At 55.8% G+C, this 13,990-nt stretch overlaps 1 protein-coding gene across 21 annotated transcripts in view; it reads left to right on the top strand.

Annotated features, from left to right (window-relative positions):
* Positions 1-13,990, top strand: part of Lrrfip1 (LRR binding FLII interacting protein 1) — a 119,449-nt gene that overhangs the window by 46,321 nt on the left and 59,138 nt on the right. Inside the window, exon 1 of one of the 21 annotated variants that reach the window (XM_070010323.1) lies at positions 141-391. The exons of 16 other annotated variants lie outside the window; for them this stretch is intronic. In XM_070010323.1, the coding sequence (XP_069866424.1) occupies positions 326-391 (66 nt within the window). In that variant the 5' untranslated portion in view covers positions 141-325. Of the gene's footprint in view, positions 1-140; positions 392-13,990 lie in introns of those variants that run through there. 4 more of the 21 variants (XM_070009078.1, XM_070009362.1, XM_070009997.1 and 1 more) reach the window with 4 other exon arrangements.

The raw sequence follows: 13,990 nt of genomic DNA, 5'->3' as shown, positions 1-13,990 counted from the left end.
GCGGGATCGGAGGGGCGGGGCCCGGGCTGGCGGGGCGGGGCCGACGGGGCGGGCCCGGGCTGGTAGGGTGGAGGCCGCGGGAGGCCCGTTTCCTGGTCCCCTCCCCGCCCCGGGGCCCGTGGCCACCTGTGCCCCGCCCTGCGGGCCGCGCCCCAGCCCGGGAACCTCGAGCCGCGCTGGGCACCGAGGTCTGAGTCCGTGCTTGGGGTGCGCCCGGCTCCGCAGCGAGCTCGCCGCCGCGCGGACGGAAGCCCCTACCCCGGGGACCGCAGAGCCGCCTGTGGAGCGTTCCCCCGGGCGGGAAGCCGGCCCGAGCCGCGACACCATGAGCAGCCCCGGGGGCGCGCAGAACCAGGAAATAGACTGCCTGAGTCCCGAAGCCCAGAGACTGGTGAGAGGCGCCGCTGCCCCCGCCGGCCCCGCGCCCCGCCGGCCCCGCGTCCCCGCTCCTGCCCCCGCCGGCCTCGCGCCCCGCCGGCCTCGCGCTCCGCCGGTCCCGCGTCCCCGCCCCTGCCCCCGCCGGCCTCGCGCCCCGTCGGCCCCGCGTCCCCGCCCCTGCCCCCGCCGGCCCCGCGCCCCGCCGGCCCCGCGCCCCGCCGGCCCCGCGTCCCCGCTCCTGCCCCCGTCGGCCCCGCGTCCCCGCCCCTGCCCCCGCCGGCCCCGCGTCCCGCCGGCCCCGCGCCCGCGCCGCTGCCCCCGCCGGCCCCGCGCCCCGCCGGTCCCGCGCCCGCGACCCGCCGGCCCCGCGTCCCCGCGCCCCTTCCGAGGCCGGAGAGGACCCCAGTCAGTCTCCACTCCCGGCCTCAGCCGTCTCTGCCCCTCTCCTTCTTCTGCCCGGCGCTGTCTTCTTTCTCTTCCGTCTCGGCCCACCCCTCCTCTGCCTCGGCCTCTGGAGACGGTCTCCGGCCGGCAGCCCCGGCCTGGTCCGACCGAGGTCTGGGGCCCGGGGCTCGGGGCCCGCACGTGCTGTAGACCTTCAGGAGCTGCTTCTGTAGTTTACAAAACATGGCACCTAGCGGCTGGCGAGGCTCCTGACCCCGGGCCTCTTCCGTCGTCAAAGGCCCCGAGCCCAACTCTGCTTTGGCCGGCCGGCCTGGAGCCCTCCAGGACTCCACATTTGGGAGGATTTCACCTTGAACGTGCTCAGGGCTCAGCAGCCAGACCACGGCTGCCGGCTGCCAGGGAGCAAGGAGGGAAAGGTTTATCTTCGCCCATTTTCACGCAGCTTATGACGGGGTTCTTGGCGGGGGGGGGGGGGGGGGGGGGGCAGGGCTGACTGGGTCACCAGCCTGGACTTGAACTCTGGTCTCCTAACTTCCTGAGCACTAGGATTACAGCCTGGCCCCCAGTCCAGGTTCCTTCTGGTGGTTTGGGATGGAGATATATAAAAGTAAACACAGTGTAGAAAAGAAATAACTTTGTAAACTTGATGCTATGGAGAGCCCCTGGGTTCCACTTACAAGGTCTCGGTGGGACTGTGATTAAAGTGTTCACCAGGTAGAACTCAGTCAGTGCTGGTGTGTGTGGAGAAGTTAGTAGGAACTATGGGAGAAACAGAAATGTGGAGAGAGAAGTCCTGAAGCCGGCAGACCAGTAGGTTCCTTGCAGAGAACTACAAGCAGTATTTCAAAGTTTTTGTTTGTTTGGGGACCTTTTAGGGGGAGGGGGTAAAACTTTAGTATTTTGTTTCTGTGGCCTCCAGCATTCAGATAGACCTTGGGACTGCTTCCTACCCTGTGACTTCATTGGCTTCCAGGGCCCAGGGACTCCGCAATGAAAAGCCAGGATCCCCATCCGGGAAAGATCTTGGACAGGGAAGGACAGAACTCTGCTGAGATGCTGATGTTCCAAAGGCAGGCCAGGCACCCCTTAGAAGGCAAAGAGTGAGACCCCGAGGAGGAGTCTAAAGCCCGAGAGTGGACTGCTCAAGGCCTGGCAACGGGAGGGGGAAACTCTGAGAAGATGTGAGGAAGGCCAGGCCAGGGCGCTGAGAAGGAGCGTAGAAATAACCCTGGCTGCCGCTCCTCACTTAACACTTGGAGCCTTCTAGGGAGACCTGGATTAGGTGCTGCCAGGAAGAGAGAGAAAAGCCAAATGCCTGAACGGCTGAGGCTTACCCAAAGTTCTAGAACCCAGTGAGCTCAGAAAACTGAAAGAGGGTGTGTGTGTGTGTGTGTGTGTGTTTAAGCCAGACTTGGTAGTGAGCCCTGCCCCACGAGAGGCTATTTTTAGTCTTTCTTTATCCCTATTACTTCAAATATTCATACATTTCCCAGCCCTGAATTTGGGTAAGAGCTGCTACTCTGGGCAGTCCTAGGCCATGTGATGTGTGCTTCCTCTTGGTTATACCTCCTCTGTGTGTGTGTGTGCGCACATGTGTGTTCACATGTGTGTGAGCACATGTCTGCACCAGTTCTCTGGCCTGAAATTAGGGCCTGGGTATGTCTTAGCTGTTTTGCTCAAGGTTGGCACTCTATTTGAGGCCACAGCTCCACCTTCTTGCTTTTGGGTGGTTAATGGAGGTAAGAGCCACAGACTTTTCTGCCTGGACTGGCTTTGAACTTCAGTCCTCAGATTTCGGCCTCTTGAGTAGCTATGATTGAAGGTGTTGAGCCACCAGCACCTGGCTTCCTCTTACCTCTTTAAGACTGAAAATATTGAGTCTTGGAACATAATTGGTCACAGATTTCCAGGAAGAAACTGTGACCTGTAGGAGGTCTATAAAAAAAGGCACTAGTAGCAATAAGTGTGTTAAAGAGGAAGGTAGAATGCAGTGAATGCTCAGGGTGTTGATTGGTGGTTGGGAGGGAAGTCTGGTGGCTCTGTGCCAGGGCACAGAGGAGGAGCCGGCCACCACCCTGGGTGATGGTTAGGTATGCAGCTGTGACAAGCAGTGAACATTGCAGACTGGCTTGTGTGTGTCACTAGCTCCTAGGATAGAGGCCTGGAGGTCTCCGGGGAGCAGAAGGCAGGGCCTAGGGCTGCAGAGCTATGAACAGACACTAAAGGAAAACACATATGGTGAGCTCTGCCCCACTTAGCAAACTTGGGGTTGGATATGGTGGTGTACGTCTGTAATCCCAGCACTGGGGATGCTAAGACAGGAGGATGGAGAGTTCAGTGCCACACCGAGCACTGAGATATTGTCTCAAAAACAAAAGAACAAGCAAACAAAAGCAAAGGCCAGAGTTGTGCTCAGGGCTGGAGTACTTGCCTAGTATCTGCAACATACAAGATGCTTGATTCCTTCTCCCATAGCTCTCTCATACACACCCACATACAGTACACACCCACACACCACACACACACCACACACACACTATACACACACCATACCATACACACATCACACCATATCACACACACACCATACTATGCACATACCACACCATACCCATACAATACCACACACACCATACCATACAAACACCATCACACACACATATCACACACACCATACTATACACACACCATACTATACACACACCACACCATATCACACACAGCACACTATACACACAGCACACCATATCACACACACCATACTATGCACATACCATACACACATCATACACATACAATACCACACCTACACCATACCACACCTACATGTATCACACACACACCATACCACACATACACATACAAAACCACACATACACCATACCAAACACACACAGACACACACACACAGACACAAACACACAGACACACACACACAGACACACACACACAGTTTGGAGCAGGTGTCTGGCTGTTTTCACACATCCCGGCTGACTCTAGCCTGCCCAGGAACTGAGGCAGAGGATGATACCACAGTGCTAAACTCCATTTTCTTCACTTCCGGCACCACCCTGTGTGTGACCAGGTTATGTCATCTCTGGTCTCTTTCCACATGCTGAGCGCTGGGTCCTACCCCGGGCTGAGGGCTTCCGCCGTGCTGCGCCCATTCTCAGGCTGAGGACTTTTCTACTGTAATTAAGAATATCAAGCTGGACACCTGTGGCTCACACCTGTAATCCTAACTACTCGGGGCTGAGATCAGAAAATCACCGTTCAAAACCAGTCTGGGTAGGAATGTCTATGAGACTCTTCAATTAACTTCCAAAAAGTGGGGAAGTGGAGCTGTGGCTCAAATGGTAGAGCACCAACCTTGAGCAAAAAAAGCTCAAGGACAGGGCTGGGAAGGTGGCTCAGTGGTAGAGCGCTTGCCTTGCATGCATGAGGCTCTGGGTTCGATTCCTCAGCACCACATAAGCAAAAAGAAAAAAGCCGGAAGTGGCGCTGTGGCTCAAGTGGTAGAGCGCTAGCCTTGAGCTGAAGAGCTGAGGGACAGCGCCCAGGCCCAAAGTTCAGGCCCCACAACCCGACCCCCCCCAAAAAAAAAATAAATAAAAAGCTCAAGGACAGCACCCAGACCATGAGTTCAAGTTCCAGTACCAGCACAGTACTTGGCACTGGGGCTACGATGGAGATGAAATTTCCCTTTTTCTTTAAGAGTTAGTTTCTGTTCAGCCCGAACCCGCATCACATAGCGGAACACAGAAAGCCCCTGCCGTCCCAACTGCACATCCACGGAGCTATTTATAGTTGCCCAACTGTGTTGCACGCAGCTGATTGGAGTGTTACCTGATGAGAGCGAGGTCCCAGCGTGTCGCGGCAGAGCTGGAGATGGCAAGTTGTCCAGCGACTTTGCTCCTCAAAAGGCAATGTGCAAGAGGAATTTCTTATCCCTGAAGAATCAGGCCCTGTGACTCAGAACGGGAATCGTTTATGACCCATTAGTCATATGAGTGTTTCCAAAGTATCTGCTCCCGTTTACATGAACCTTGGGTGTTAGCAGCCAGCATGTGCAGATTGCTGACCGATCTCCTGTGGGGAAGCCTGCTGCGTCTCCTGAAGGTTGCACAGGGACTGGGAGGAGAGGAGTTTTTATGACCTTACTGTCCTTACTGGAGGCCACCCACATGTTAGTGAATTTTTTAAATGAAGAAACTCATTTCCATGAAATGGATTAACTTTACTAGAACTTTCATTATTCAGAATGTAAAGATAAGATTAACTTGCTCTTTTTTCCCCAAATTAAACTTCTTTTCTTTTCCTTTTTCTTTTGTTTTGGGGAAGTAAAGCCTCCTTATGTAACTTAGACTGACCTCACAGCCCTCTGCCTCAGCTTCCCAAGTGCTAGGATTACAGGTGTGCACCACCATGCCTGGCTCACTAATTCGAACCTACCCAAGGTTTAATAATTCCAGATTATGATGTGAGTACAGATGTTCATTGTTACAGTTCCCTGACCCCAGCCAAAATCTAGACCAATAAACCAAACAAATTACAAAAGTCGTTCCTCTCATGGAGAGAGGGCCAATATTTCAAGGGGATTCTTCTTGGTGTAACTTGATAGCCTTAAAACCAGGTTGGTTTTTACTCCAGTCTTAAAGTATAGCTACTTTGTAGTAGAAAAGTAATTAGTCCTAAATTACTACAAAGAGGATTTACTTTTAACTTGAACCAAACTGTTTCTTTCATTTGTTAGTATAATGGGGATTTTCAAAGTGGCTTGGTTTCTTACTCCTCTGGTCTTTTTTAATCTGTGGCTGGGCCAGGGAGGTGTAATTTTCCTAGATGAGGAGTGGGGATCAGTTGGGGATCAGGTGGGCTGGTCACTCTGTCCAGTGGGCGCCTCTGCACTCTTGCCTGCTTGCCACTTGTCAGCAGGAGGTCCTGCAGAAGTAGTCAAAGCAGCCAGGCTTACCCATCCCCTGCCACCAGCCTGCTGAGGGTGTACGTGGTTCTGAGCCATGACTTCATGGTACTGGATAGTTTTACCATCTCCCTTTCACAGAGAAAGAGGAAACCGGGGCCCAAAAAGGTTGGAGCTTCCCAAATCCCCACAGCTGGTCCTGAAGTACAGCCAATTCATACCCGGGCCTGGGAACTGGGTGCTGCCAGTGGCTGTACACAGTACATAGTACTGTATGCAGTACTCCAAGCCAGGCTGGCAGGTTGGAAGTGTTGCAAGGGGTTTCACTGCTTCTGTGAGCGTCTCTGGGCAGCAGTGGGTGTCATCGCCCTATTTCCAGGGATGACGAGTTTCTTCGGGCTCTTGGGACCTGACTGAGTCCATGCTGCTGAGCTCTGCAGAGGGCTTCATTGTGTCAGAGGCTTCTGCGCCTGACCGTGCTCAGACCAGAGAAAGTCCAGTGAGCTTTATTCCCTCAGTATGATGGGAGAGAGTTGCAGACGCCTCACAGCTTTGCTATAGTATCACTTTATACTGACACTGTAATTATTACAACAGTGGGCTCTTGGAAGTCACAGCGATCTAAGTCTTCTTCCTCCCCCCACCCAATAGACAAGCTTAGCAGGGTGGCAGTGGAGGCTTCCTGGGGATTTTGGTGTCTTCCAGCTCATCTGAGTTAGCTCTGGTAGCAGTGCGGTTTTTCTCAGTGCCCCCATCACCCCACATCGGTTCTACCCGTACCCTGCGTCAGTGCTACCTGCACCCCACCATCGGTACCCCCACACACACCCTGTGTCAGCTGGCTGTCAGGAATGCTGTCCGCTACCTGCACCCCACCATCGGTACCCCCACACACACCCTGTGTCAGCTGGCTGTCAGGAATGCTGTCCGCAGGTGTTCTGAGCCCCCACGGGATCCCTGGCATGATCAGAGCTTCAGCCTGATCCCAGAAAGGAGCCAGGGGAACAGCTGCTTCGTGGGAGAGAGGAAGGGAACCCCGCAAAGCCATGGGGCGCTGGTGGCACGAGTGGTCCTACTTGTTGCTATTTGTTGTGGTGGTGTGCCACGTGTGTGTGTGTGTGTGTGTGTGCGCGTGCCACTGACAGAAACCCAAGATCTGTCCTGTACAAACAGAGATCTAGAGACCCAGAATTTCAGAGAACAGGGAAGTTCTTAGCACCTAGCGAGGGGAAGGAAGCTGTAGAAATATTGCCTTGCCTCCCTCCTTCAGTCAGGTGCTGTTAAAATATTAAGTAACTTCTCCAACTTCCCGACTTATATGCGAACGGCCCGCCACCTGGCAGCTTGGTTTCCCGTCGTCTCCTGGTCTTCCTGTCACTCACCGCTGGTGGGAGCTTCAGTCCCCACCCAAAGGGCGGCAGGCAGCCTGGAGAGGCCTGCCGGCCTGGTGCTTCTTAAACTAGCCCTCTGCTCCCCAGTGGCTGCGGCCCCACTGGAAGCAGCCCTGCAGGACTGCCGCTTCCCGACAGCGGCTCCCTCCACAATCGGGAACACTTGTGGAACAACCGATCTGGGTTAATTTTGATAGAATCAGTATTCTGAATAAAACTCTGCTTACATAGTAGCTTCTGGCTTTCTGTTCTCCAGATCTTCATGTATCTGAGCATGCTGATAAAAGCACACCCCGTGGGCTGGGAAGGTGGCTCAGTGGTAGAGTGCTTGCCTTGCATGCCTGAGGCCCTGAGTTCGATTCCTCAGCACCACATAAGCAAAAAGAAAAAAGCCAGAAATGACGCTGTGGCTCAAGTGGTAGAGCGCTAGCCTTGAGCTGAAGAGCTGAGGGATAGTGCCCAGGCCCAGAGTTCAGGCCCCACGACTGGACCCCCCCCCCAAAAAAAAAAAGCACACCCCGTTCGCTGTGTGGCTGAACAGGCTCAGCAGACATGGCTGAGAACTGCAGTGCCCTGCCCCGTGCTGCGGTGTTAAAGCTGCGTTCTCAGCCTTGCAGACCTAGAGATGTGGCTGTCTGTCTGTCTGTCTCTCTCGTTAGTATTAGGGTTGAACTCAGGTGGTCTACCACTTGATTCAGGGCCCTAAGACCTTCTTGCTTTATTTTTAGGATAGGGTCTCAGTTTTATGCCGCCTTGGACTGCAGCCCTCCTGGGTACACTTCCAGCATAGCTGGGGTGACACGCACATGCCACCATGCCACCTTTTGGCTGACATGCCATGCCAGTTCTTGCGAAGTTTTCTTTTCTTTTTTGTTGGTCGTGGGGCCTGAACTCTGGGCCTGGGCGCTGTCCCTCAGCTCTTCAGCTCAAGGCTAGCGCTCTACCACTTGAGCCATAGCACCACTTCTGGCTTTTTTTTTCTGCTTATGTGGTGCTGAGGAATCAAACCCAGGGCCTCATGCAGGCAAGGCAAGTGTTCTACCACTGAGCCACCTTCCCAGCCCCAAGTTTTCTTTTCTTTTTTGAGGTAATGAGGTTTGAACTCTGGGCCTCAGGCTTGCTAAGCTGGTGCTATAGCACTTGAACCATATCTGCAGTTCTCCTTTTTTGCTGGTTGTTTTGGAGATGAAGTCTAGTGAACTTTTCTGCCCAGGGTGGCCTTGAACTATGATCTCTCAGATCTCAGCCTCCTGGGTAGCAAGGAAGTATGAGTCATCCAACTCATGAACTTTCTACCTAGACTGGCCAGGAGCCATAGCCTCCTGTATAGCTGAATTATAGGCAGGAGCCACTACACTGATGCTTTGTATGCGTATATGTGTGTGTGTGGAGCTAGTTGCTTCGTTTCTGTATAAATAAATGAATGAAATTCCTTGGTGTCCAAATCAACTAGCACATATCATTTCAAGTCAGGAGAGGTTTTTACGTTTAGGCGGGGTATGGTGGCACACGCCTGTGCTCCCAGACTTGGAAGGTAGGAGGATTGGCGCTCTGGGTTAGCCCAAGCACAGTTAGCATGGGACTCCTGACAAACAAGGAAGCGAAAGGACTGGGGTGGGGCTGAGAAAGTGAGAGGTATCCCTCACTAGAGTGCCAGTCGCCTCCAGAGGCTGGCAGCGGACATTCGAACTGTGTGACTCACGTTCAGAATCAGTGTGTGGATACAAAAATCACCCTGCGGTGGTTCTGCTGCCTGAGTAGCCAATGGGAAAGCTCTTCCCAGCACCGGAGGCAGATGATTGGTGAGCCTGCCCTTCCCCAGGGTCCACCAAGCCCCGCCCTGTCCACTGCCCTCTGAAAAGGTCGCCATGCTTGGTGCCCTCACATAGTCACAACCAGAAAAGCAGGGGTTCTTGTTGTTGGGGAATTGGTTGGAGATGGCTACACCAGGGTTCTGGACACATGAGCATTTCTCTTGAGGCCGAACTGATGGCAGTGAGGGACCATCGGCCGTGAGCCCAGAAACCAGCCCCCACCAGGGCTGCAGGGACACTGCCTGCGCACCCTTCCTGTTGGGTCCCCCATTCCACTCGGCTGCCTTGGCGGCGGACTGTTTTAATAGTCTGCACTAAAGAGGGTGGGGGTTTCCGTGGAAACTGAAGTGGTGGCCACTGCGACGTCCTGTCACCAGGGCAACTCAGGAAAGGGATTCTGTGTCCCCCGCAGCCTCCATCCACCCCAGGCCGGAAGCCGCCCAGCAGGCCTAGGAGTGCTGGGCCCCAGGCTGAGATTTCCCAGTTTTCTTTCTAGGAGCTTTATTTCCTCTTGGGGAGGAAATGGACTGGGACTGGGCTCTTGTCCCCAAACAAAGCCAGTTCTTTCTCAGTTCCTTTAGGCACAACTGCACAGTCTTCCAGGTCCACTTCCACGAGGGCATTTCCTTGCAGTACAGGAGATGGAGCCCAGAACCCTGGGCTTGCTAGGCAAGTGCTCCAATTGGCCACTTAAATACAGCCTTAAAGCTTTTCTAATAAGATCATACATTCTAGTTCTAGTTACGCATGGCATGGGCCCTGGCAAAAATGCCGCTGAGTTTTCTCAGTTCTGATTAATTCTCAAAGCCAGAGACTGGAGTGACCACACGTAGTTAGTGTGAAGTTCCTTGTATTTGTAGGATGTGTTACCACGTGCGAGTTGCTTCCCTGAACAGCTGCCTGGCCGTCAGTCCATCTGCTTCCTTTTGAGGAAGCAGACCAGGCAGCAGCTGCTGTTCCAACAGCGTTCCCCTTCAGGACATGTTAACTATCCTGTGCAGTTAGTCTGCCCTGGGCCCAGCCATCCTTCTGGGCTGACTTTCCAGGCCTCAGGGCTTCCTCGACCTGGTGGAGAGACTGACCTGGGACCATCTCAATCCCATTTCCTGGGGCTTGGCTGAGGGCGACGCCCACAGACCCCTCCAGCTTCTTGGTGGAACCCTGCAGCTTGGCGGCCCTACTGCGTGGTTGCTGGGGGAGGGGAGGGCCCAGAGCCCCAGGGAAAGACTAGGAGGAAATGCTTGAAGACCGGGGCCCTGGAGAGTGGTCTGGGATTGTGAGAAAGCTGTGGGGCAGGCGTCCTGGGGTCACAGCCTCTGCCACCGCAGGGGCTCTGGGTAGACCCACAGACCGCCCTTTGGGCTGTTAGGGACCCTGGTGCACTTTGCCTCCTGCTCGAGGATCCCTTACCTCAGGCCTGGGAGCCAGGGTGGAGGAGAGTCTGAGGGGTGGGCCGGGTGAGAGAGAGGGCATCCTGGGTGACTGAGGTGACTGCTGGTGTGCGCTCTGTGCTCTGCTCTCCGCTCACGAACTTCTTCACACGCTTCGTCAGCCGCTCCGGGGACACCACACTGAGGGCCGCGCAGTCCTGAGAAGGCATTTCAGCGGGAGAAATCCTCCCACCAGCCTGGGGCCTGGGCAGCTAGTCTGTGTGTGTGACGGCGGGGAGGTCCCAAGGCCCTGGGGTCACACTGCTGGCTTTTCTCCTGATCTCTCCTCACGGTTGTCTTTCCTGCTGTCACCCTACGCAGGCGCACTGTGGGTCTGTGTGTCTCTCCCCGTGTGGTTGTACCATTGGGTTCGTGTGTGGTGAGTACATGAAAGGGTGGGTGGGGTGCAGAGTCCAGTTTTCTGGAGTTTTTTCCCAAGGAAGCAACTTAGGTAATATGTGGGACCTGTCCTTCCAGCCAGTCCCACCCCAAAGAGCCACCTCCGTGAAGCTCCAGGGAGCCAGGCTGGGCCCACAGCACGCTGGGGTGGGGGGAGGGGGAGTAGGGTGAGCCATGTCCCGTGGGAGAGGAACTGTATCTCAAATTCAGGACCAGCAGTAGGGGATCTGGGCAGCCCGCTGGCCTGGGGCCCCCGCAGTCAGCACCTGCCCTGCCTGTCCAGAGCCGGAGGGTCTGGGGGGCACTCCCAGGCCAGCGCCAGTGCCCGCCGACCCTAGCCACACAGCAAGACTTCGCAAGCAGCAGCACCCCGGCCTTGAGATGCCTCTGGGTCTCCCCAGCCTCTTACTTAGCAGGTGTGGGCAGGGCCGAGAGCAGTTCCCCGAGACTGCTGCTCTGCTGGGGTGACATCTGAGAGCCCCATGCTCCCCCCACTCAGCACCCATCCACCTCCAGAGTCTGCACCTCCCCCCACCCATCCCCCACTCAGCACCCATCCACCTCCAGAGTCTGCACCTCCCCCCACCCATCCCCCACTCAGCACCCATCCACCTCCAGAGTCTGCACCTCCCCCCACCCATCCCCCACTCAGCACCCATCCACCTCCAGAGTCTGCACCTCCCCCCACCCATCCCCCACTCAGCACCCATCCACCTCCAGAGTCTGCACCTCCCCCCACCCATCCCCCACTCAGCACCCATCCACCTCCAGAGTCTGCACCTCCCCCCACCCATCCCCCACTCAGCACCCATCCACCTCCAGAGTCTGCACCTCCCCACCCATCCCCCACTCAGCACCCATCCACCTCCAGAGTCTGCACCTCCACCACACCCCCTCCAAGTCACCAGAAGAGGAATCAGAGGACACCATCCTCTTCCTTCCTGAAATGTGACAAGATGGCCCCCAGTAGGCCCATTGAGCGTTTTGGGAGTCCCCAGGCTTCCTCCACAGCTTTGCCTTTGGGAGCGCCCCCTGGGTGGGAGGCTGGGCCTTGGGAAGAGGGCCTTTCCCTGGCAAGGGAGCAGCTGGGTCAGATGCTGCCTCAGATGCCGCAGGTCACAGGGCCTGCGGGCTGTGGGTGGCTGTGGAGGGGCAGGCAGGCTCGGCTGGCTCTGTGCCCAGTGGGAGCAGTCTCCTCCCCTCCCCTCTCCTCCCTCCTAAATTCTGTCCTCCACCAGTATGCGTTGCCTCTGCTTTCCCTGTGCCACCGATCCTTCCTGCTGGCTGTGTTTGGTTATTGTCATCTCCCACTGGGCAGGGAGCTTAGCGCAGGCCCCATCGGGACCTCCACCGACTCTGAGCGCCCCCACCCCCACCAGGCCCCTGGGTTTGTGGGGTCCATAGGAGGGATGTGGGGTGTGCTCAGGCTTCAGTGTCTCTGTACCTAGAGGCTCGGGCTGGCTAGGTGGCAGGGCCCCTCCCTTGCTGCTAATGAAGGGCACTTCCACAGCCAGGGCCCGCCCCCACATTTCAGTCAGGGCTATGTTTCCTTTTTAGTAGGGGAGTTGGTTTTCTCATTATGTGTCCCAAGCAGGCCTCAAACTGTGTGATCCTCCTGCCTCAGCCTCCTGATTCCGGGGTCGCAGTGCTGTGTTCTTGATTTCAGTACTTAGTGATTTTGAGTATTTAAGTATTTACCCTCTGAGTAGAGGCTCCAGGGCCTGAAGCGCAGCACTCCGGCTGTCCGGGCACCATGTCAGGTGTACCTCATTACCCCCAGCCCGGCCGTGGCGCTCTCTACTTTGCTGCTCAGGTTCAGATTAGGACCCCCACCCTCCACTTCTGGGAGAGGCTGAGTTCTCACGCTTACACCACTGTGTCCGTGTAATTTGTCCCCCTGCATCCTGTGGGAGTGGTCCCTGCTGTGAGGCCAGCACGCTGCCCCTGGTCCCCAGCGCACGGGCACAGTTGGAAACCATTAGCACAGTCTGACGTGCCGTGCCCTCGGGCACGCAGTTGTGTACTTTACCAAAGCACGGGTTCTGCAGGCTTTGCCCTGCTCCCAGCGCTCCTGCCTAGACCCCCGGTACTGTGTGTGGGCCTGCTGCATGCTGAACTCTTAGTCACCGCCGTGGGTCCCAGCTGTGTGGGTTGTATTCCGTGGCTCGGTCCTGTCCAGCTTTCCCTCAGCCCAGACTTCATGGATCTTGTTCCTGACCATTGTCATTCTCTCTGTGCAGATGATGCGCTCTGTGCTCTATCTTCTTGCTAAAGTCTCTGAAGAAGATGCACGGTTGTTGAAGCTCTCTATGATACTTTTTTTCAGTACTGGGCTTGAACTCAGGACCTCAGGCTCTTAGCTTTTCCTGCTCAGCATTCTACCACCTAATCCATGCGACCAGTTAAGGCTTTGATGGTTTGAGATAAGAGTCTTGAGGATTGATCTTCGTTAGGCTGGTTTTGAACCACTGTCCTCAGCTCTCAGACTCCTGAGTAGATACTTGAGGCAACTCTATGACAGTCTGTTTCTCGGTAGCCTCATCCTTTTGTCTAGGCTAGCCCTAGGCATCTCTCCTTCTATCTCCCAAGTAGCTGGATGTACAAGCATCTGCCGCCGCCTCCAGTCCTCTGTCTGACTAGATCTTCTGCCGACAGGACAGCTGTGTCTGTGACACCAGGCCCAGCTCATGTGTGGGTTGTGCACTGGTGTTGGCACATACCCCTGTTGATCTTTGGTCTGGCAGGTTCCAGGAAGTGAGCTGACGGCCGCTACTTCCTGTATTACCAGCACTTCACATACGGGCTCTTTATACGTCGGGGCCTGCTGGGATCTGGAATGTATTGAAGTACACCTCCATCTCCTGTATGAAGCCTAAGATGCAGTGGCAGGTGGCATGGTGGGGCTCAGCTTGCCGCGGGGCTCAGCTTGCCGCGCCCTCATGCTGAGTTGGTCCTAAAGCTGGCTTCACCCAAGGTGGTTCCTTCCTTCCCAGCCCTGCAGGCAGGGGCTGGCGCATTTTACTCTTTGAGCTCTACTACCCTCAAGGACGAGCAGTCTGAAGTGGCTCTCCATAGAAACTGGACCTGGCGGTCAGGCGGCAGGTGCACATGGCCGGGGAGGCGGGAGTTGAGCCAGCATAGATGGGATTGGATGACAGACCAGCACCCAGGGTGAGCATGCAGGGGCTCGACTCCCCTGCCCCCTCCCCGAGCAGGCACTGTGAACTGTGAGGTTAGGGGCTTCCTCATCTC

Source organism: Dipodomys merriami, unplaced genomic scaffold (genome assembly GCF_024711535.1).
Source record: "Dipodomys merriami isolate MVZ:Mamm:240054 unplaced genomic scaffold, mDipMer1.0.p SCAF_1, whole genome shotgun sequence".
In the NCBI taxonomy this organism is placed as follows: Eukaryota; Metazoa; Chordata; class Mammalia; order Rodentia; family Heteromyidae; genus Dipodomys; species Dipodomys merriami.
The sequence above is the reverse complement of the archived record's forward strand: the minus strand, read 5'-3'. Positions and strand labels throughout refer to the sequence as shown.